Here is a 23,950-nt window from a genome sequence, read left to right on the forward strand (position 1 = left end):
CCCAGTTGTTCTTTTGTTTTTTTTCTGTTTGAAATCATCAGTTTTCTTTCTGGGAATCACTCCTGGGATTTCAAGGAATGCATAATGTTACATCAACACATATGGTAACTTATTATAGTCAGATTTCGATGTGTTTTTGTATTAAAAAATAAAAGTTAACAGTACACATGAACATCTTGCATCAATTAAAATAATTCTTAAGAAATACTAGTGACCAAGCTGTTAAGAAGGAAATATATGATACCCTGGGTCAGTTTGCAGGAGGATGCATTACGGATTATCTGCATCCTAAAGTTGTCACGAATCATGTGAGTAAAGCTTTTGCCTCAGACACAGAGGAAGTTATTTTAGAAGCCTTGTTCAGTATCTAAACATGTAAATCGTGGCATTTCTAGACTGCATATAGATATAAAAGGTGATTTCAGAATACCACTATTTAAATGTGGATATGAGAACCAGAGGGATCAGGGGGAAGGGTAGGAGGTAGCAGGAAGGGAGGAAGTTGAGGGTATATACATTGCTAAAGACAAATATATTTGTACTGTTGGGTTACTGTAAGTATTGTAGCATTAATAAAAATGATCTAAACATAAATGTGGATATGGCCCGAAACACACATGGGGGCGTGGTTTGGCCAGGTCAAAAAATTAAACATGCTCATTGAATGGAGTGGGCCATGGAGAAATGTTGGTAAAAACACAAGGAAGGGAGAAAAGAGAAAAAGGGAGAGGAGAGAAGAGAAGAGGGAAAGGGAGGGGAGAGGGAAAGAAAAGGAAGAAGGGGGAAGAGGAAAAGAAGGAGAGTGAAGGAAGGAGGACGGTAAAAAAAAAAAGAAAAAACATAAAGAATGATAGAGGAAAAGGAAAACAGGGGTGGGCACGAGGAGAGGACGAGGCTAAAGGATTTGTTTTACAATTAATTCATTAATTGTTTATCTAATTTGCAAGTGTTTTATATGTATTTAGTTTCATGACGTAGGCAAAGTGCCAAAACATGGTCCATGTTGGGTCTTCTTCAATAATTTCATCCTTATGTTTTTACTGCATTTGTCTGTGGTTCACTTCATTCTGTCATCCTTTGGAGTCTTGATTCCTTTCTTTACTTTTCTGGGTCCAATAAGTATGCATGTATTTTTCCATTTTAAAGTGGAATACACATAAAGGACTAGATTCTATAAATGATGCCTAAAAAATCAGCGCTGAAATAAACAGTGAGCACTATTCTATAAACCATGTTTACAGTTGGGCACAGTCTATAGAATGGTGCTTAGTGCCAGGAACCACGATTATATTTAGGGGTGACCATTTACACTAATGAAAGCCTGGTGTAAATCCCCATGCGTAAATTAGGTGCGGATCCCGCTAAGTCTATAGCAATGTGCATAAATTTTAGGAACTCCTCAACCTACTCATTCTCCTCCTGAGGCCACACCCCCTTATCAGATCTGCACACTAGAATTTAAGCACAGGTCTGATTTACACCTAAAAAGATGCATGCATAAATTCTAATTAGTGCCAATAATTGCTGATCAGTTCTGATTGCCTCATTAATCGATTAAGTTGTATGTGCAAATTGGACATGTCCAAATTTGTGTGCACAACATAAAGCACCATACATAGAATCCAGGGGATAAAGGGCAATTTTGTACTGGGAGCCTGCATTTACCTGTCCTTTCAATGCATACATTTACAGAATACTAGCACACTTGCAAGTAAATGGACATTTACATGGGTAGATGCTAGCACAGTGCCTAACTGCTATTTATTTATTTCAGTATTTATGTACCGCTTAGGCCTAAGCAGTTTACAGTTTCAGTTTACAGGTACTAGGTCTGTCCCTAAAGGACTCACAATCTAAGTAGTATAGTATACTACTGTTGTACCTGGGGCAACGGAGGGTTAAGTGACTTGCCCAGGATCACACGGAGCCGCAGAGGGAATTGAACCTGGTTCCCCAGGATCTTAACCCACTGCCGACCATCAGGCAGCAGCGGGACTTGAACCCAGTTCCCCAGGTCCGTTATCCTGTAAGGGTGTGTGTAAGCTGTCTAGCACATATATGGAAAGGGGCGTCCACGTGGGTGGGCAGTAGACAGGGCACTTACAGAATACTGTATGTTGCATGTCTCACTGCTGCATTTCGGTGCCTACTCATGTGCTAGCTCTATGGCTGGTGTAACTAGTGGTCTGACAGTGACCTGGGCTTCTGGGCAATAAGGGTCATAAGCCCCTAACCACCTAGAAAAAGTGATTAAACTAGATGGAGGCTAGAGGAGAGTGGGCCCATTAATGCTGTGGCTCTTTGGGCACTGCCCTATTGTTTCAATGGTCAATTCACCCCTGATCACTAGTATTCTTTTACAATAGTGTACCTAGGGCAGGGCAGTGGGGGCGGTCTGCCTTGGATGCTGGCAGCAGAGGGGGGGGGGGGGTGCACAGAGCAATACACGGCTATTGTCTCTGCTGGTCCCCTGCCCAGAACAGGAAGCTGACGTCAGAGGGGGCAGGGGACCAGCAGAGACAATAGCTGTGTAGCAGCTCTGCACACTCCCTCACTTGGAGGAGGGGGTGTGATCCACCCAGGTGGGGGGGTGCATGCATGTGCTACCCCGGGGGGGGGGGGGGGTACACCAGTGTTCTTTTATAGAATCTGTGTGAGCAGGTGCCATTATACAAGAAGCTCTCACTACATATCCTTGGGGAATCTAAATGGAGGCATCCAGTTATAGAATTACCTCCACAGTTCCAAAAATGGCCCTGTAGGTTTTTCCACCTTCTTTGGGTACAAAATGAGTGACTGGGGGCCGGGGGTAATTATGCTTGGCTTCCTAGTACATTTTCAGCCTTTAAATGTACAATTTTAGGGCTTCGGCATGGAAGTAGCGAAAAAAAGGCACTTCTGCATACAGGGACCCTTTTACCCCTGGATTCTATATATCGTGCTGCGATTTCCTCATGGAAATTAAAGTGTATTCCATAACAATCTGCATAATTTAATTAGTTAACAAGCTAATCAGCACTGATAATTATCAGCACTAATTGGCATTAATTAGAATTACATGCACTACCCGCTAAGCATATTCTGCAAAGCGGTGTGCATAAATTCTAATGTGCATTGCCAACAAGAGGGTATGGCTATGGGTGTGGAATAGGCGGGTCATGAACATTCGTGCAGGGTTATAAAATACACCTGCTCTGTGCTTAACCTAGGCACCGGTATTTACACCAAGTAAATGGCCGTGCCTAGACTTAGCCACTGTCATGGCTGCATGGCGTAATCTATAAACTGTACTGAAATTTAGGCTTATTCTATAACATACGCCTAAATTAAGAAAAAAGCAGCTCAATGCTGACTCCTATTGACATAATTATTTCCAATATTCAACATATAGAACATTGTGATCAGTAAGGTTAACCCACACGTTTTTTCAGCTTGCTGCACGAATTTTGTTGTTCCATAACAGAAGGAAGAAATCCTTTAAAATTACAGGTAAATATGCCAAACATTACAGTTAGATGTCCAAAAATAATGCACTCAGCATATCTTCAAGTAGAATCAAACAGAAAATTGTATTCCATTGGAGTACGCTAGCATGATTTTCTTCTTTTCTGGCAGATTGTACACAAGTTCAGTTTCATGGTGTGATGACGCCTTGTGTGCTGCATACTGGGGTACATGGGGTTCAGGGTTGTCTGCCAGTTTATTTAATATCTCTGTGTGTTTCTTGTGTGTGACGTTGAGGGAATTAACCGTGGAATATTGGTTTTATGCAGACAATGTTTAATTTTTTATTTCAGTTCACGAGTCAGTGCTCGGAAGTTTCAGCATAAATTGGTCCTGAATTTGAAGCAATGATTTTCTATTGTGTTTGTACAGGCTGTCCATTGCAGCCTCCCTCTGTATCCCTTAATGAGCGAGTGTTGCTTTGCACACCGAGGTGAGAGATAAAAAACATAAGAATAGCCATACTGGGTCAGACCAATGGTCCATCTAGCCCAGTATCCTGTTTCTAACAGTGGCCAATCGAGGCCACAAGTAACATAATAAATGACGGCAGATAAAGACCTGTACGGTCCATCCAGTCTGCCCAAGATAAACTCATTTTACATGGTATGCAATACTTTATATGTATATACGAGTTTGATTTGTCCTAGCCATTCTCAGGGCACAGACCGTAGAAGTCTGCCCAGCACGCTTGTAAAAGTTCTGAAGCTAACATCGAAGCTCCTTAAAATTTATGCTCTAGCCCATCCATATCTATTCAGTACCTGGCAGAAACCCAATTAGTAGCAACATTCCATACTACCAATTTCAGGGTAATTGGAGTAATGTTAGATACTTCTTCTCATCACTGTTCAAATCCATTTAGATCACAAATGTCCTTGTATAAGCTGATTGGTGACATGTCATGAATTGGTAATCTTACACTAGTATGCAGTGAACATTGATAAAAATGTGATTGCAGTTGCACAAATTGCTATCCCACTTTAGGCAATATCACTGGCAAGAATAAATAGCATGATCTGGCACAAAATACAGATATATGCTCCCATTATAAGAAATTGTTCCTAGGAGCAGATTTGAGTGGTACTGGCAGGACAATGTTAGAGGAAGGGGGGAACCTATTGATAATACATAGGGGCTCTTTTATTAAAGCATGGGAGGGCTAATTTGCAGGTAGCACACACCAAATCAGCACTACTGCTGGGCTTGCATGTGTGCCCAGTGATAATTCAGAATTTGGCGTTTGCTGAATCCTGGCGGTAATCAGCAGTTGATGTGTGCTGCATAGTTACCACACAGGTAGGTGTGGGACCTTATCACTAGATCAATGGGTGGTGGTGATAAGGGCTCAGGCCGTAAATAGGTGCATGCTAGTTTTAATTTCAGTGCATGCCCATTTCCCGGCCCATTAAAAAAAGCCCTTTTTCCCAGCTGTGGTAAAAAACTGACTGAGCACATGCCCAAAGCACACACTACTGCAGGCCACTTTTTACTGCCGCTGAGTAAAAGGACTCCTTAATTTGGTAAACTGCTTTGGACAAATTAAATTCTTAATTTTCTAGTGTTGGCATTTTTCACTAATGTTAAACTCAGCAGAAAACAACTAAGAACATCATGCAGAGCCATGACTTTTAAAAAGCTTTGCAAAAGAAATTTGTAGAAAGGATATGTGTGGATGTAGTGGAGTTTATGGTGGAGGTATACTTGAGTGGGAAACTTTACATATATAGGGTTGGATGAGTTTTGTATGTGTGTGTGTGTGTGGGGGGGGGGGGGGGGGCGGGGGGAGTAGGGGACTGTGGAGAATGTGCTGGATTTTGTTTTACAGGATAAGGTCTCTGAAATACTGATCAAATATTTCTCACTTCAAATTCATCCAAGATATTCATATTTTCTTCCCATAAGCCAAATTTGGTGAAATTCAGTCCCTGTTTTGGAGAGTTATTGTTGGAAAGCATAAAAAAGGCAAGGATGCAGATATCAAAATAATGAGTAACTTATGAAGCCTAGATTCCAAATTACCAATAGGATTATCATATTTCTCAAAGCTGCATAACTTTATTTTCAACATACAGATGCTTTTCATATAAAATTGGCCTCAATTTTACAAGAAACGAGAACCACACAAATGGACAGATCTCTGAAAATATTCACTGGCTGTAATGTGTTCTCATGCTGCCATTACATTATATCTTTTTATTTCTCTTTTATTCATGTGCTCCAGCCCCTATACATATCTCAAATGTACAGCTAATGTCACCTGTCTTTGGCAAAACACACACATATATCCCAGGAACAATTGTTTGAGGAATAGGAAATTTCTAGGTTAAAAAAAGTGATGTGGTAGCTGTGTTAATCCACTTTTTATTTTTTTTTATATTTATGATTTTCAAAATACATTTATGAATACACATAAACTTATGCAATTTAGAAAATAACAAATTGAAGATATATAATTATCAACTTTAAAATTTAACTATTTGCCCACAAAGTAATTCGATCCAAGAACAAAGAATATATTATAAAGAAAATTAAAGAAATCGAGTGGAAGGAGAAAAAATCATGCACAATTCGACATAGCGTTTACTACCAAGAGGGTCAACCTTGTTCTTTACTAGAAATAAATTGAACTAAATTCTTTGGGTCCAAAAAAAATATAAGTAGATGAGTTCATGGAGATCAAGCACTTACATGGAAATTTAAGGTGAAAAGTTGCTCCTAATTGGGCAACTCTCTCCTTTAACATTAAGAATTCCTTTCTCCTTCTCTGAGTGTCTTTGGAAATATCTGGAAAAATCTGTATTTTGGCACCCAGGAATTCAGAGTTCAAGTGGCGGAAATACAAACGAAATATACTGTTCCGATTATGTTCAAGTGCAAATGAAACAATCATTGTAGTCCTATCAGTAATAATTTCAATTGAGTTCTCCAAAAAAGCAGTTATATTTAACTCAGGTTGCGTTTTTTCTGGCAATGTTCTTAAAGTGGTAATATATTGAGCATTAGTAATAGGTGGAAGAGCTTCAGGGGATAAACACAAAACCTCTTAAAAATATTTATTTAACATATCCCTGCTGGAAATAAGCGGGGATTTAGGAAAATTCAGAAAACGCAAGTTATTCCTCCTGGTTTGGTTTTCTAAATGCTCAAGTTTCCGTGACTGAATATTATTGGTTTTAACCATATCTGAGGAAAGTTGTTTGAGATGTTTAATTTCAGTCTCCAAAAGTTCCACTTTGGTATTTTGTTCTAAGACATTTTCAGTAATTTGTTGTTGTGATTTTTTTATCTCCACCACTTCTCCAGCCCAAAAGTTAGAACCTTGTTGAATGTTCTTATTTAACACTTGGATAGCGTCCCAAGGGTTATAACAGACGGTCTTACAATACCTCCAATAGTCTGGGGAGAGTCCTCCTGTTGATTTAATGGCATAGAAGTTGTTAATTCTGCCTGCACCGATATTCCGACAGGAGTAGAAGTGGCTGTTGGTCCTCCACCTGTAGCCGCCGGGACAATACCTTCCCCGTTTAGTAAGGCGCATTAGCATTTTTAACACGCCTACAATTAGCATGCATGCTAACCATGTAGGCACCGATAGGGATATTATAGGCGCGTACACAATTAATGCGTTTACATGTTTAACGCGCATTAAAGACACTAACGTGCCTATAACGTGGCTTAGTAAACAGGGCCATTAATTTCAAAGTTCCCCATATACAAACACGCTATTGTGGGAGATACTGTAGCTCCCACGCCAACCCCCTTCACCTGCAAAAACTATTGACCAAGGAACAGAAAATAATTATTTTCAATCACTAGTTAATAACTGAATCAAAGAGCTAGATAAATCTTTACTGTCTAACACTTGTTCTATTACCCTCAATGCTGACCGTTGCAGGATATTAGTATACAATGCAGTCACATCTAAGGCCACCATAATAATATGCTAAGCCTGAGGTATACTGATCTGGGATAACTGGTTTAACATATCCCCCGAGTCTTGTATATAAGAAGGAATTTTAACCACTGCAGGCTGTAAATAAAAATCCAGAAACTGGGACAATGGTTCAAATAACGAGCCCTTAACTGGGAACTGTTGTCTCAGACCTGAATCCAAACAGAAAGCCTGTGGCAAGACATGAAGACTGCAGTCCACAGACAATCCCCAGCCAACGTGCGAGAGCTTGAACTAAACGGCAAGCAGAAAAAGCAAAAACTGTATTCTCCCACTGTGAAAATTTATAGACACCTATAAACAACTCGTGGCTTTTACAGCAGCAAACGTGACTTCCACCAAGTGCGAAGTCAAGGGGTATACAAACCTAATGAATACTGGTTTCTAAATTACCCTTTTTGAATATTTCTACAATTATTTCTTTTACGTTGAAAGTGCAAAAAGTGTTATGTAGATTAGTTAAACAAACTCATGTATAAAAATGTGAAGACAGACATTTGCAAGGCAAGCCTTTATTTGCAACATATCATGCATTGTAGTTCCCACTATGATTGTTTGAAATATATGTGGAATTTCTTGCCCAAAGAATTGCACAGAATGACATCTTACAGACAGTTGAGGCGCCCTTAAAACATGTTTTTTCTATACTTACTTGCTCACTTAGCTATGCTATTGTTTGACTATTTTCCAGTGTACAAGGATGTATTTTATTATTATATACAGCTGCTATGTATGTTTGGTATGTCTTTTATTATTGTACAGGAGTGCATTGCAGTTTTGCTAAGTTTGGAATACACCTTGAACTTCACAGTAAAGCGGAATACAAATGTTTGTGCTAAAGTATTGAAACCTGTATCAAGATCATTGATTCATTCTGCTTCACGGCACAGGAAAGAGCTTTTTCTCTTCTGTGGCTCTTCTTGAGAGTTTTCTGGCAATTCTGCTGATCAATAGTTGTGGTTCCAAAAACTCATTCTCTCTTCTGCAGACCAAGGGACTCTGATCTTTGCTTCCATGGAAGATAGAACCCGAGGGATCAGAACTCTATTTACTGTACTGAATTTTGACACCTCCTAGTGGGGGTGACAAGAACACTTTCAACACCCACTCTCTGAAATGCAGACATACCTCAGACGGGACAGGAACTTTTATGATAATGCCCATAGAACCCACTTACACAGAGACAAAATTACATACAGTGGGGGAAATAAGTATTTGATCCCTTGCTGATTTTGTAAGTTTGCCCACTGACAAAGACATGAGCAGCCCATAATTGAAGGGTAGGTTATTGGTAACAGTGAGAGATAGCACATCACAAATTAAATCCGGAAAATCACATTTTGGAAAGTATATGAATTTATTTGCATTCTGCAGAGGGAAATAAGTATTTGATCCCTCTGGCAAACAAGACCTAATACTTGGTGGCAAAACCCTTGTTGGCAAGCACAGCGGTCAGACGTCTTCTGTAGTTGATGATGAGGTTTGCACACATGTCAGGAGGAATTTTGGTCCACTCCTCTTTGCAGATCATCTCTAAATCATTAAGAGTTCTGGGCTGTCGCTTGGCAACTCGCAGCTTCAGCTCCCTCCATAAGTTTTCAATGGGATTAAGGTCTGGTGACTGGCTAGGCCACTCCATGACCCTAATGTGCTTCTTCCTGAGCCACTCCTTTGTTGCCTTGGCTGTATGTTTTGGGTCATTGTCGTGCTGGAAGACCCAGCCACGACCCATTTTTAAGGCCCTGGCGGAGGGAAGGAGGTTGTCACTCAGAACTGTACGGTACATGGCCCCATCCATTCTCCCATTGATGCGGTGAAGTAGTCCTGTGCCCTTAGCAGAGAAACACCCCCAAAACATAACATTTCCACCTCCATGCTTGACAGTGGGGACGGTGTTCTTTGGGTCATAGGCAGCATTTCTCTTCCTCCAAACACGGCGAGTTGAGTTCATGCCAAAGAGCTCAATTTTTGTCTCATCTGACCACAGCACCTTCTCCCAATCACTCTCGGCATCATCCAGGTGTTCACTGGCAAACTTCAGACGGGCCGTCACATGTGCCTTCCAGAGCAGGGGGACCTTGCGGGCACTGCAGGATTGCAATCCGTTATGTCGTAATGTGTTACCAATGGTTTTCGTGGTGACAGTGGTCCCAGCTGCCTTGAGATCATTGACAAGTTCCCCCCTTGTAGTTGTAGGCTGATTTCTAACCTTCCTCATGATCAAGGATACCCCACGAGGTGAGATTTTGCGTGGAGCCCCAGATCTTTGTCGATTGACAGTCATTTTGTACTTCTTCCATTTTCTTACTATGGCACCAACAGTTGTCTCCTTCTCGCCCAGCGTCTTACTGATGGTTTTGTAGCCCATTCCAGCCTTGTGCAGGTGTATGATCTTGTCCCTGACATCCTTAGACAGCTCCTTGCTCTTGGCCATTTTGTAGAGGTTAGAGTCTGACTGATTCACTGAGTCTGTGGACAGGTGTCTTTCATACAGGTGACCATTGCCGACAGCTGTCTGTCATGCAGGTAACGAGTTGATTTGGAGCATCTACCTGGTCTGTAGGGGCCAGATCTCTTACTGGTTGGTGGGGGATCAAATACTTATTTCCCTCTGCAGAATGCAAATAAATTCATATACTTTCCACAATGTGATTTTCCGGATTTAATTTGTGATGTGCTATCTCTCACTGTTACCAATAACCTACCCTTCAATTATGGGCTGCTCATGTCTTTGTCAGTGGGCAAACTTACAAAATCAGCAAGGGATCAAATACTTATTTCCCCCACTGTATCATGAAGACGAGCAAGGCAATACCTCCATCAGGAAATATTTTTGGAACTGGACCACTGCCTTAGTGACTATGTGATTAGAATACTAAAAAAATTCAGAACAATCCAGGAATGTAAAATGCTTGAAATTGAAGCATCACGGTTCTTTTATTTGCATTATTCAGGATCAGATAATGGATATGTGATTAAATTGCACATGTGATGCAGTAACATTCAGTTTGCCCCCTTTTGACACACAGCTGTACACTCATCCTATTATTTACAATACTGATTGTGTACCTGTTTTTTAATTTGTAGTTTGACTTTTTTAAAGGAGAGTCTTCCTATTATGCTGAAAAATGTATTTTACAAAATTAACAGCTAGAGAACTATTTTTTCATACAAGAGAAATCATGAAAAATAAAACATTTTTTGTTTTCTTTTAGCCGTGTCTGTTCTTTTATTTCATTTTGTAGTCTTCAGCACTGAAAAAGAAAGAAACAAAAATCAACTTGTTTGCAGTTACTTTTCAGATAACAAACACCTTAAGCCTTACATATACAAATTACACCCTAAAGGAGGCAGGGTTAGTAGGGCCTTTATGAATGCATGGGCTCAAAGGTTCCCCAGCACTTACTGTTGGTGCTTTGTTCATTTTTGCTATCGGCCTGGAGGCATGGCAGTGGCGGTGACAACAGAAGGGAAAGGGGATCAGCCCATGCCCTGTGATTTGATGCCCATCCTACTGCTCCCCAGGACTAGCATAACAGGTAAGAGTGGTCATGGCAGCTTTTGGCGCCTCTGTCGGCACCCCCTTGTCATGGCTTGTGCTGGTCCTGGAAAAGATCATACCCCACAGACCTCATCCCTTTACTCTTTGATTCCTTTAAAACAAATCAGAGAAAATGCACAAAGCTTATCGTGCTATTAACATTTGCTTTAGACTGGTTCTAGCCTGTCTAAAGCCAACGTTTACGTAGCTAGTAATGCACAAAGGGGTTTTCCATGGCTCTAACGTGTGCTGTTAGAAGCCACCGAGAACCCCACACAAATGAATTACAATGAGCTCATTTGTATTCTAATGAGCTCATTCATAGTCTAATATATATTCCAGGGGATGCACAGCTCCAGAGCTCCCCTAATTCAATGAGCAAAATTTATGGCTGCTCTGAAGCTGTCGGAGAGGACAGAAGCACAACTGGAAGCTATAAAGGCTGCCTGCTTGTGCTTCTTACCTCTCACCTCCCAGTGCCTCCCTGCCCCCACATTAAAAAAAAAAAAATTCCCTGGTGGTCCAATGGACCACAACACCCCCCTGCATATTGTTTTCTTTATTTCACTGGTGCTCAAGTGGACCTTGATCCCCCCAATCTTCTTAACTTCCAACAATTTTTTATTGATGATATACTAAGAAAACAAGCATTCTGACAAGCCGCAAAATAGTCACATCAGATATTTCAGGCACAATCATGTGTATACATTCCTCATCAATATTTTCCATATATATATGTACCATTTATCCCTACCCCCCATCTAATCCCCCCCTTACGTTATACCCCTTACTCATAACGGGTCGCCTTAACTGCTACTGTCCTCCAGGAATATTAATTTAAAACAGCCCCCAAAGGTTCCGATCATTCTTGGTCGATCAATTTTCATATAAGCAAGACAAACATTTCCAACATTGCATGTTATAACAATAAGCACAGCCATACTAGCCCAGCAATTGTCGAATGATAAGTACATCCTTCCAATACCTTCATGATAACATGAGTTATAGCCAACAGGGGAAAATGTATATGAGGCTCTGTCAACAGTTAATTCTATATCTTCATCTGCTCTCTTCTCTCCCTTGGCTTCGCATAAGAGATCGTGAGACCACATTTAGTTATCTCTACATTTTAATATTCCTTTTAGTATTCCAGTTCCTTCTCTCCCCCCCCCCCCCCCCTACACTCCTTGAATTTTACTTCCCCCCCTCTCCCCCTCCATTCATACCACAGTCATCCCAAATCATTCAACACCTGGCTTCTTACTTTAGGAGCTATTACATTTAAATATGCTTTCCATATTTTAATAAACTGCTGTCTTCTTTTTGGCGTATATCGTGCTCCTTTTGCCTCCCAGAGCATTAGCGCGTGCAGTTTATTCCTCCAGTACCAGTATGAGGGCGGTATGTCCATCAGCCAGTGATTCAATATGCATTTTTTCCCCAGAATGCAGGATTTACTTAGGAATAACTTCTCTTCCCTCGTCCCTGCCGTCCACACTAATGATGAACTAAACATTATTCGCTCAAATGAGAGTTGTACCCTGTATCCCAAGATCCCTGAGACAAACCGAGCAAGAGCCGTCCAGAACCTCCAAATGGGTCGACACTGCCACATCCCATGTGTCAATGAGGGCATGCCCACTCCACACTTTTGGCATCTATCTGCCTCCTCCACCCCTGCATGCCATGCTTGCTTGCCCGAGAAGTATGCCCTATATATAGATCGAAAATGGCACTCCTGCAATTCCGCACTCTGTACTACCCCTGTTAACCCCTTGAGCGCAGCCATCACTTTCCTTTCTGTTATTGTTCCCCCCGCTTCTTGCTCCCATCTCCTCACTACTTCACCCATATCCCTTTTTGGTTTGAATTCTCCCAGTGCTTTATGAAACCAAGATATGGAAGTTTGCCCCACTGCATCCCCTCTTAGGAAATCTCGAATTTTCCCCCCAAACTCCAGTGTGAGTGCAGATCGGGGAAGCCCCTTATGGTAATGTGTCAACTGTAAATAAGCCAGTCTGGTCAGTGGACCTCCCGCACATCTCCTTTCGAATTCTTCATAGGACAGCAGTGATCCATCTGCCTGGAGGAAATTCTCCAACAGTGTCACCCCTTGTCTCTCCAGGTCCCTAAAAACTCGATTTTCACTTCCTGCTGGAAACTCTACATTACCTGATATTGATAATAGCACACTAGTCTCCGGATTTTGTCCCCAATGGCCCAGTAACACTCTCCAGATTTGTCTCAATGGCCTCAACAGCACACTGTTTTTCACCTGAGGTGGCAACCCCTTCCCCTCCGAGTGCAATAAACAGTTCAGGGACCAGGGCCTAAAATACGCTTGTTCCCATTTCATATCGGTATATGTGGATGTGCCCAAGATCCAGTCTTTCACATGCCTTATCAAACAAGCCTGGTTATAGTCCTTCATATCTGGCATGCCTAACCCGCCTTCAACCTGCGTCCCATATACATGACGCCACCTCATTTTTGGTTTTTTCCCCGCCCAGCAAAACCGCGCTACATGTCTCTGCAAAACCCTCAGATCCTTAACCAGCAGTTTGATTGGTAAAATCTGTAATACATACAGCCATTTTGGGAATATAATCATACGATATAAGTGTACTCTGCCCATTAATGATAGTGGTAAAGCCATCCATTTTTCCAGTTGTGTCTTAGTTTCTCTAAGCAAGTCTGGAACATTGGTTTTATACAGTTGCAGTGGGTCCATAGGCATATTAATCCCCAAGTATTTAAATGCCGTTTTTGCTTGGCGTAATTTTGTCTGACTCCATATCTCTTGTCCTATCCCCTCATGTGCTAAGGCCTCCGACTTCTCTAGATTCAATTTGAACCCCGAGAAGTCTCCATACTCCTGAAGACTCTCCATCAACCGTCCCAGTGACCCCCGGGGTTCAGTAATCAACACCAGCAAATCATCCGCAAAGGCTGCGGTTTTGAATTCCTGGTCCCGAATTCTTACTCCCTTAATGTCTACATTACTTCTTATTTCCCGCAGCAATGGGTCCAGAGTCAACACGAACAGAAGTGGCGAAAGTGGGCAACCTTGTCTTGTTCCCCTACCTATGTTAAACCAATCTGAACACATCCCATTCACATTGACTCTCGCCCTGGGATCTCTATATAACGTCTCAATGGCTTGTACAAAGAACCCCTTTATGCCATAGGCCCTTAGCGTCGCAAACATAAAGCCCCAGTCCACTCTGTCGAAGGCCTTTTCGGCATCGAAGCTAATTAACATGGCCCTCGTGCCCTCACTCTTCACTCTCTCCAATGCCCCAATTATCCGTCTCAGATTTTTAACTACTTTCCGGCCTTTCACAAAGCCCACTTGTGATTCCTCTAGCAAATCCGGCAAAAACCGAGCCAGTCTGTTCGCCAATATCTTAGCTATGAATTTTGTTTCTGCGTTTAGCAGAGATATTGGTCTATAGGACTCTGGCAGAAGCGCTTGCTTGCCTGGTTTCAAAATGACTGTTATATTAGCCTGATTCAAATGGCTGGGCATTTGCCTACGTGCAATCACCAAATTGAACACCTCCGAAATTAATTGACCAATCTCCGGTTGGAGTATTTTGTAAAATTCATTACTGAACCCATCAGGGCCTGGCGCCTTACCGAGTGGGCTTTGCTTTAGTACCCATTCTACTTCATCTTCTGTTATTGCAGCATTCAAAATCTTTAAATCAGCAGCATGCACGTTTGGCACATCAACACTCTCAAGATATGCTGCACTAGGCTTCACTATCTCGGTTTGCGGTTTATATAATTCTTCATAGAAGTGTTTGAAGATCTCTGCTATTTCGCTATCTTTATGTTTCAATACTTTTTGCCTATTTACCAATGAGATTACTTTCCTGGAGCCCACTTGCTTATTTATTAATTTCGCCAAAAATTTCCCTCCCTTATTAGCAAATTTATATAGCTGATATTTATAAAACATTGCTGATTTCTGGGCCTGTTGTTGTAGCAGTTCATTAAGGGTTTGCTGCGCTTCTAATAACTGGGCCCGCACTTCTAAAGTATGGCTGCGCCCATATTGTCTCCTCAAAACTACCACCTTTTGTTCCCACCTTAGCACCTCTCTCCGCCTTGCCTTCCTCTGGAAATTGTTGTAAGCTATTATTTCCCCTCGGAGGACCGCTTTGGCGGCTTCCCAGAAAAGTATTGGATCTTCCCTATGTGTTTCATTCTCCTTCTGATATTGTGCCCATCTATGTAGCATTTGCGACTGAAATTTACTATCCCTATACAGGTAAGTCGGAAAACGCCACGAGAAGGCTCTCTGCGACTCTCTCTCCAACCTCAAATCTATTGAGACCCACGCATGGTCAGAAACCACTATTGGCCCAATCCTGGTCCCCATAACTTGTGTTAACAGCTCCCTTGCTATTAATATGTAATCAATGCGTGATAGCATGGAGTGGGCCCTGGACAAGTGAGTATAATCTCGTTCTAATGGATTTAGGGTCCTCCATACATCTACTATCTCCAGGGCCTCCTCCAGCATCCCCATGCCCCTCCGGCTCCTGGACAGCTCTCGTCCCGTTGGGTTAGACCTATCTAATCTTGGCTCTCTTACCTCATTGAAGTCCCCCCCCAGTATGAGAGGACCATCTCCCATATCCTGCACCTTACGCAATAGTTGTTTATAAAATAACTTCTCAAAGCTGTTTGGCGCGTATATGTTACCTAACAGCAAAGGCTGCCTCTCTATTTCTATAGCCGCCAGGACATACCGCCCTCTCTCGTCCTTGATTATTTTCTTGATTTTCACATGTACCCCCTTGCGTATCAGGATTATCACCCCCCCTTTCCCATCCACTGCTGGGGACTCCATGATTTCACCCACCCACCAGCGCTTCAACTTTTCGTGCTCTTCTCTTATTAAGTGTGTTTCTTGTAAGAAGGCTATTGTTGTTTTCTGGTCATTTAAGACTTTTAAAATTTTTTGTCTCTTTATTGGGGAATGTATACCCCCAACATTCCATGTTACAACCTTTATTTCTGACACCTCTCAGTAATATTTTGACTCTCCACCTGTCGTTTCCAGCCATTGACCACCCGAGAGATGTCCCAGCCTCCACCTCCCGAGCATTCCTTCTCATACTCCCCATTTTCGCCGCTCCTCATCCAATCCCAACACTCATGCATCTCATTCATCCACATTCGTCCCACCCTTCTATCCCTTTCTTGCCCACTCCCCTTATATTTACCCTTCCCTCCCTCCCTCTCCCCCCCACCCCCTCTCCCTCTTTAACCCCTCTTACATACTTTTCCCTGGACATGCCCATAGGCAGTACGACTTCCGTGTCCCCAGGACTAGGACACTTTCTTACTGTGCTAAGGGCTACTGCCCTTTGGACGTCCTCATCACATTCTCAAATTTTTAACATTAACTGATAACTCATTGAGAATCCACTTCAAACTAGCACCAACATGTGCAATCTCCATCTTTTAACCTCCTCCATCCTTCTGTTAGTGTGATTTCATCGCCAAATCCGTCTGGATCTGCTGGATCTGGTTCTCTCAGCCATTGTTCTCTCCTTGTTCTTTGCTCCCAGCTTTTGTCAATTTGCCAATATATTCTTCCGCTTCCCGCGCTTTGTCAAAGAACACCACTTGGCCATTGTTTATCACCTTCAAGCGTGCTGGATACAGGAGGCTAAATTTGTATTTGAGCCCAAATAGCTTAGAGCAGACGGGTCCGAACTCTTTCCTTGCTGCAGAGACCTTTAGTGAGTAATCCTGGAAGCATAAAACTTTCTTGCCTTGATACTGCAGTTGTTTCCCAGCTCTTATGCTTTGCAATATCTCTGTTTTATGTGAGTAGTTCAAGATCTTCAGTATTGCTACTCGTGGTCTATCTGAATTTTCTCTTCGTGGCCCCAGTCTGTGTGCTCTTTCAATTTTCAAATTACCAATGAGGTCTTGTTTTTCCACCGCTTCAGGCAGCCATTTTTCCAGGAACGTGCCTAGATTCCGTTCAGGCACACTTTCCGGCAGACCAACCAGTCTCAGGTTATTCCTTCTCGAGCGGTTTTCTAGATCTTCCAACCGCGATTCCACTGCTGCCAGTCTGCCGGTTATTTTTGGACGCTCCTCCACCATCTTCCGAATCTCCTCTTCCGCTTGCCCTATTCGCTGCTGCGCCTCGTGGAGCCCCGCGACCAGTGTAGTCTGCCGCTCCTCCATCCCGTCCAGCTTGTCCAGGATTAATTGTAGTTTCTGCCCTACTGTTTGCTCCACCGCTGTCCTCACTTCTTCTGTGATTTCAGCGGCCCACAGTGAGCTGGGCGAGGGTGAGTCAGGACTTCCTTTCTCCGCCATTTTGCCGTCTCCTGGTCGCGTCCGCTCCTTGGGCTCTTTTCGTCCCGCTTTCGCCGCCATCACCACCGATCCACTGTTTTCGGCCAGATTTCTGTACTGGGCGTTTTTGTTTTCGCCGCTGTACGTCTTGCTGAGATTGAGGATGTTGTTTGCGAGTGCAGATTAATTAGTGTCCCGGAGCAGCTTCACCTTCCGTCTCGCTACTCCATTCCCCAACCGGAAGTCTCCCCCCCAATCTTCTTTTAAACTTTCCCTGGTGGTCCAGTGGACCACAACCCCCCACCCCCCACCTCGTGACCCTGGGACCTTTTTAAAAAATTTTCCCTGGTGGTCCCCGTGGACCAAACCCCTTCCCCTGTGCAGGCACACACCCCCTCCCTCCTGTACCTGAACCACACCCCCACCCCTCCCTGTACCTTTACAAAAAGGTGAAGGCAGGAGCAATGGCTCCTCCTTCCTGCCTCGGGCCTGCCTGGAACGAAGTGGCGGCACCCAGGCCCTGCCCAGTGCATTCTGGGATGCACTAGGCAGGGCTAAACACCATATAAGAGAAAGAAAACCCTCCTTATATGGTGTTTAGCCCTGCTCAGTGCATCCCAGAATGCACTGGGCATGGCGCCGCCATTTTGTTCCAGGCGGGCCAGAGGCAGGAGCCACTGCTCCTACTACTACTTATTTCTATAGTACTACTAGATGTACACAGCGTTGTACTCTTGAACATGAACCTTCCTGCCTCCATCTTGATGCAAAGATACAGGGAGGGGCAGGGTGGGGGCCAGGCACAGCAGAGGATGTGTGTGCACATACAAGGGAAGGGGTTCTGTCCACGAGACCACCACAGAAATTTAAAAAAAAAAAAAAAAAAGGGTTTGTGGTGTCATGGTCCACTGGAAAAAAAGACGGGGGTGGTCAGGGTCCACTAGACCACCAGGGTAAATTTTAAAAAAAGTGTGGGGTCAGGGAGGTCCAGTGCATCAGACCTGTCAAACTGATCTGGCAGCTAACAGCGAGGATGAAAGGGGGATCCGTGCAGCTCATTTGAATGCGATCCCCTTTGTGCATCGCCTGCTGCCAGTGATTCACTAAATTTTAGCGAGGCAGCCATATTTTACAGCTGCCTTTGTGCATCGGGACCTCAGTGTAATTAAAATCTGGAAGTCATTGCTAGAGAATGTGGTAAGGTGAAATTAGGTCTTACCTGCTAATTTTCTTTCCTCTAGACCCTCCAGACCGGTCAAGACGCGTGGGTTATGCTCGCCTACCAGCAGAGGGAGACTGAGAACACTAACTTCAACTATATACATATAACCTGTGCCCAACCCACAGAAGCCAGTATACACTTAGCAAAGCAGAGAAAAAACCCCCTGCAACCTGAACTCTGAAACTATAAAACCCCTGTACCTGGAAAACCAATAGTCAACACCAACAGTGTGCTCAGACAGACGGAACGACAAGCGCCCCGCTCTGTCAAGTATTATGGGCGAAGAAAACTCTCCGGCCCAAAGAAAGAAAAGGAATAGTCATAGCAGAACACGGCTCAAATACTTCTGATACGAACAATATCTCTGAAAATCTATAGGGCGGGCTCTTGACCGGTCTGGAGGGTCTAGAGGAAAGAAAATTAGCAGGTAAGGCCTAATTTCACCTTCCTCAGCGACCCTCCAGACCGGTCAAGACGCGTGGGAAGTACCAAAGCAGTAGAAACTTAAGGGTGGGACCCTCGAAACGCAGAAGACAGCACAGCCGCTCCAAAACATGCATCCTCCTTTGCCTGAACGTCAATCCTATAATGCTTCACAAAGGAATGAATGGACGACCATGCCGCTGCCTTACAAATATCCTGCGGAGGAACAAAACTACTCTCCCCGCCCAGGAAGCAGCAACCCCCCGAGTTGAATGCGCCTTAAGTAACGGGGGCACCGCACGCCGCCTCAACAAGTAAGCCGAGGTAATAGCCTCCTTCAACCACCTAGCCAGAGTCCCCTTGGAGGCCGCAGCCCCTCTCTTGGGACCGCCAAACAAAACGAACAACCTATCCGAAGCCCGGAACTCTCTCGTTCTGCTCAAATAGGACCGCAAGGCGCGCCGAACATCAAACTTAGCCAACCGACGCTGAGAGGCATCCCCCGAACGATCCCCCAACACCGGTAACGAGATCACTTGATTCACATGGAACGCTGAAACCACCTTAGGAACAAAGGAAGGAACCGTCCTCAAAGTCACTTTCTCTTTCGCAAAGGACAGAAAAGGTTCCCTACAAGACAAGGCTTGCAACTCTGAAATTCTACGAGCGGAAGCAATGGCCACCAGAAAAACTGTCTTCAAGGTAAGATCCTTACATGTGATGGACGCCAATGGTTCAAACGGAGGCCCCACCAGAGTCTCCAAGACCAAATTCAAATCCCAAGGCGGAACCATCGGACGACGGGGCGGCCGAATCAACTTCACTGCCCTCAGGAACCGCCCTACGTCCGGAGAAGCTGCCAAGGAGACTCCTCGAATCTTACCTCTGAAACAAGACAAAGCAGCCACCTGCACCTTCAGGGAAGAAAGGGAGAGCCCCCTATCCAAACCATCCTGCAAAAACTCCAAAACCTCCATCACCGAAGCCCGCAAGGGGATAACATTCCGTTCAAGACACCAACTCTCAAAGATGCGCCACACCCGCACATAAGCCAACGACGTGGACTTCTTACGCGACCGCAACATTGTATCAATGACCCTGGCCGAGAAACCCTTCTTTCTCAATCTGTGCCTTTCAAGAGCCAAGCCGTAAGCAAGAATGGAGAGGGGTCGGCCATCTCGATCGGTCCCTGCACCAGTCTCACCCGAGACCCCAGGGGAAAAGGATCCTGCACTAACAACCGCACCAGATCTCCGTACCATGGCCGACGAGGCCAATTGGGCGCTATCAGAATCACTAAGCCGGGATGACGACCGATCCGCTGCACCACGCGGCCCACCAGCGGCCACGGCGGAAACACATAGAGCAACTGCTGAGTCGGCCACGGCAGAACCAATGTGTCGAGACCCTCGGCTCGAGCATCTCTTCGACGACTGAAGTACCGCGCGACCTGCGCATTGTCGGCCGATGCCATGAGATCCAACACCGGCCGACCCCACTGCAACACTATCCGCTCGAACACTGAGTGATGGAGAGCCCATTCTCCGGGATCCAACATGTGCCTGCTCAGATAATCCGCGTCCACATTGTCCACTCCTGCTATGTGGCCTGCCGAAAGAGCCTGAAGATGAGCCTCTGCCCACCCCAACAGCTCCGCTGCCTCTACAGCTAATCCTGGGCTCTGCGTCCCCCCCTGCCGATTCACATAAGCTACGGCCGTGGCATTGTCGGAAAGAACTCTGACCGCCTTGCCCTCTAGCAGACTCTGGAAGGACCGAAGAGCCAACCGAATTGCTCGAGTCTCCAGGCGATTGATGGACCACGACGTCTCTTCCGACGTCCATCGCCCTTGGGCCACCTGCCCTAGACAATGCGCCCCCCAGCCTAACATACTCGCATCCGTGGTCAGTACCACCCAATTTGGCACCTCTAGCGGCATACCCTTCGCTAGATTCGGAGTGTGAAGCCACCAGCGGAGGCTGCGCCGAACCCTCTCCGGCAGCGCTAACCGCTCCTCCAACTCCTGGGACTGAGGGGACCAACGAGTCAACAACGAGTTCTGCAACTGTCTCATGTGGGCCCTGGCCCAAGGTACTACCTCTATAGCCGCAGCCATCAGACCTAACACCTGAAGATACTCCCGTGCCGCAGGCGCCCTCTGAGCTCAGAGCTGACATATCTGAAGCTGCAGTTTGGAAATGCGAGGAGCCGTCAAAAACACCCGGCCTCGCTCCGTGTCGAACCGAACTCCCAGATATTCTAGAGACTGTGACGGAACTAGGTGACTCTTGGCCAGATTGACAACCCAACCCAGCGACTGCAAAAAGGTCACCACCCGGGAGGTAGCCTCCTCGCTCTCCGCCTGCGTTTTGGCTCGAATTAACCAGTCGTCGAGATACGGATGCACCAAAATGCCCTGCAACCGTAAAGCCGCTGCCACGACCACCATCACCTTGGAGAAAGTGCGAGGAGCCGTAGCCAGGCCGAACGGGGAGCGCACAAAACTGAAAGTGACTCCCTAACACCACAAAATGCAGAAAACGCTGGTGCGCCTCTAGAATGGGGATGTGTAAATAAGCTTCTGTCAAATCCAATGAAGTCAGAAATTCCCCTTCCTGAACCGCTACAATGACCGAGCGCAACGTTTCCATCCGAAAGGAAGGAATCTTTAGAGCGGCATTGACCCTCTTGAGGTCTAAAATGGGCCGAAAAGAATCCTCTTTCTTTGGCACCACGAAGTAAATGGAGTAACAACCGGTACCTCGTTCTTCTGTCGGAACAGGCACCACAGCGCCTAAATCTACCAGACGTGACAGAGTGTCTCGCACTGCCCTTGCCTTGCGCCTTGAATGACAGGGAGAGACGAGAAAGAAATCGGACAGAGGACCGTTGAACTCCAGCGCGTACCCGTCTCGCACTATCTGCAGCACCCACTGGTCTGACGTGATTTGGGCCCACCTCTGGTAAAACAAGCGTAAGCGAGCCCCCACACGAACCAGAGGCTGGACCCCCAAACCATCATTGCGACACACGGGACGTGCTGGCCGCTCCCGAAGAGGCAGCTCGCCCCCCCCCCCCCCGGCGGCCCCCACGAAAGGGCTGGGTTCTCTGAAAATAACGACCCCGGAACCCCCCCGAGGACCTACCCGGCCGATACCGTCTAGCTTCCTGAAAACGGCCTCGCACCGCAGAGCCCCTAGACGCCTTAGGCCGAAGCTCTGGAAGCCGCGGGATCTTAGTATCACCAAGACCCCTAACCAACTTATCCAACTCGTCTCCAAAAAGCAAAGCGCCCTTAAAGGGAAGCGAACACAACTTTGCCTTGGACGCGACATCTGCCAGCCAGCCCCGCAACCACAGGGCCCTTCGAGCCGCCACTGCGAGGGTCATATTCTTTGCCGATGCACGCAACAAATCATAGAGCGCATCTGCCAAGAAGGACGAGCCCATCTCCAACTTTGCCAAATCCTGCACTAAGGCGGCTCTATCAACCTGCGGAGCATCTAGCAGCCGCTCAGCCCAGCGGAAACATGCTCGAGCCACCAGACCTCCACAAACTGAAGCCTGCAAAGCCAGCGCCGATAAATCAAAACTGCGCTTCAGAAATGTCTCCAATTTCCTGTCCTGAGGGTCCCGCAAGGCAGCCCCTCCATCTACAGGAATTGCAGTAGCCTTAGTCACCGCCGTCACTACGGCATCCACAGTCGGAGGCTTTAAAGAATCTCTATCTTCCTGCGGAAGGGGATAGAGCTTAGCCATGGCCCGTGCCACCTTACACGGCGCCTCCGGCGAGAGCCATTCCTGCGTTACCATCTCTCTAAGATCCGCATTCATAGGAAAAGTCCGAGAGACCCTTCGGATCCCCTTAACCAGCGGGTCCTGCTTTTCAGAGGGAGCTGGATCTACTGCCGGGTCAAATTTGAGCATAGCAGACACCTGCTCAATAAGATCCGCCAATTCCTCCCTGTGAAAAATGCGGACCACCGACGGATCCTCCCCGGGCACTGTCTCTCTCTCTGGGCCGGACAAGGACCCCTCCTCCTCCTCCAGGGGACTAAAGTCGCCCTCTGACTCTGGAGGAGAAAAACAGTCCAAGTCCTCAGCCCACTCAACACGTGGCCTCTTAGCACTCAAGCCCGCCCCCAGACTAAGGGGCTCTGTGCGCGACGGTCCCGCCTGCCAGGCCTGAAATAAGGACCAAACAAACTCCGGAGGGAAACCCATCCTTCCCGAAACGTCCCCTCCAGAAGCACCAGCCACCGGGCTGCCCTGAGGTCCGCTGACTAAATCCGGAATTCTCGGGCCCGAATCCAAGATGGCGGCGGTTCCCGCCAAAACCGGGATCGCCGCTGAACCGCTAACCGAAGCCCCTGCAACCTCCTGCAAGGCTGGCACGAGAAGCTCCGCCGCTAACACCGGCGGAGTGGAGGACTGAGTCTTCGGTTCCCCGCAAAAGCGGCAGGAACCGCCAACCGCATCGACCCCCCGACGCGCGCAAGACCGACAGCGAAGCGGCTTCGTGGACATCTTCGCACCAAAAAAAAAAAAAAAAACTCTTCAAAAGGTAAAAGAAATGGGAAACTCACCCCAAAGAAGCCACTCACAGCTCACCTCGAATGGCTGCCCAGCTCCGGCACTCCGGAGTGCAGCTGCACAGCTCTCCACACCATCTGGGTCTTTATTGCAGCACAATTTGAGCCCTGCTGCTATAAAATCCCTGGCACTCAAGGCTGCAATATAAAAACTGCAGCCGAGGCACAAAGCTGCCCAAACTGGAGAGCTAGCTCGGGGGAGGGACCCGGCCACCCGGGTGTGACACCCCAGGGGGGACAATGGCAGGCCCCACTGGCACCACCAACCCCCAGCACACAGAGTAGTCCAGGCACAGGGATGCTCCTCAGGAACGACCAAAAGACCAGCCTAAAACTCTCAACTGATTGACTCCTACCAGACCGGCCAAGCTGCACAGGCTGCC

At 45.9% G+C, this 23,950-nt stretch overlaps 1 protein-coding gene across 1 annotated transcript in view; it reads right to left on the reverse strand.

The window, feature by feature from the left end:
- Positions 1 to 10,363: 10,363 nt before the first annotated feature.
- The window catches only part of MRPL13 (mitochondrial ribosomal protein L13), a 55,637-nt gene continuing 42,050 nt past the window's right edge, over positions 10,364 to 23,950 (reverse strand). The window contains exon 7 of the mRNA XM_030218605.1: positions 10,364 to 10,713. Within this exon, the coding sequence (XP_030074465.1) occupies positions 10,689 to 10,713 (25 nt within the window). The 3' untranslated portion in view covers positions 10,364 to 10,688. The remainder of the gene's footprint in view (positions 10,714 to 23,950) is intronic.

The sequence above is a fragment of the Microcaecilia unicolor genome, chromosome 1 (assembly GCF_901765095.1).
Source record: "Microcaecilia unicolor chromosome 1, aMicUni1.1, whole genome shotgun sequence".
Lineage (NCBI taxonomy): Eukaryota > Metazoa > Chordata > Amphibia > Gymnophiona > Siphonopidae > Microcaecilia > Microcaecilia unicolor.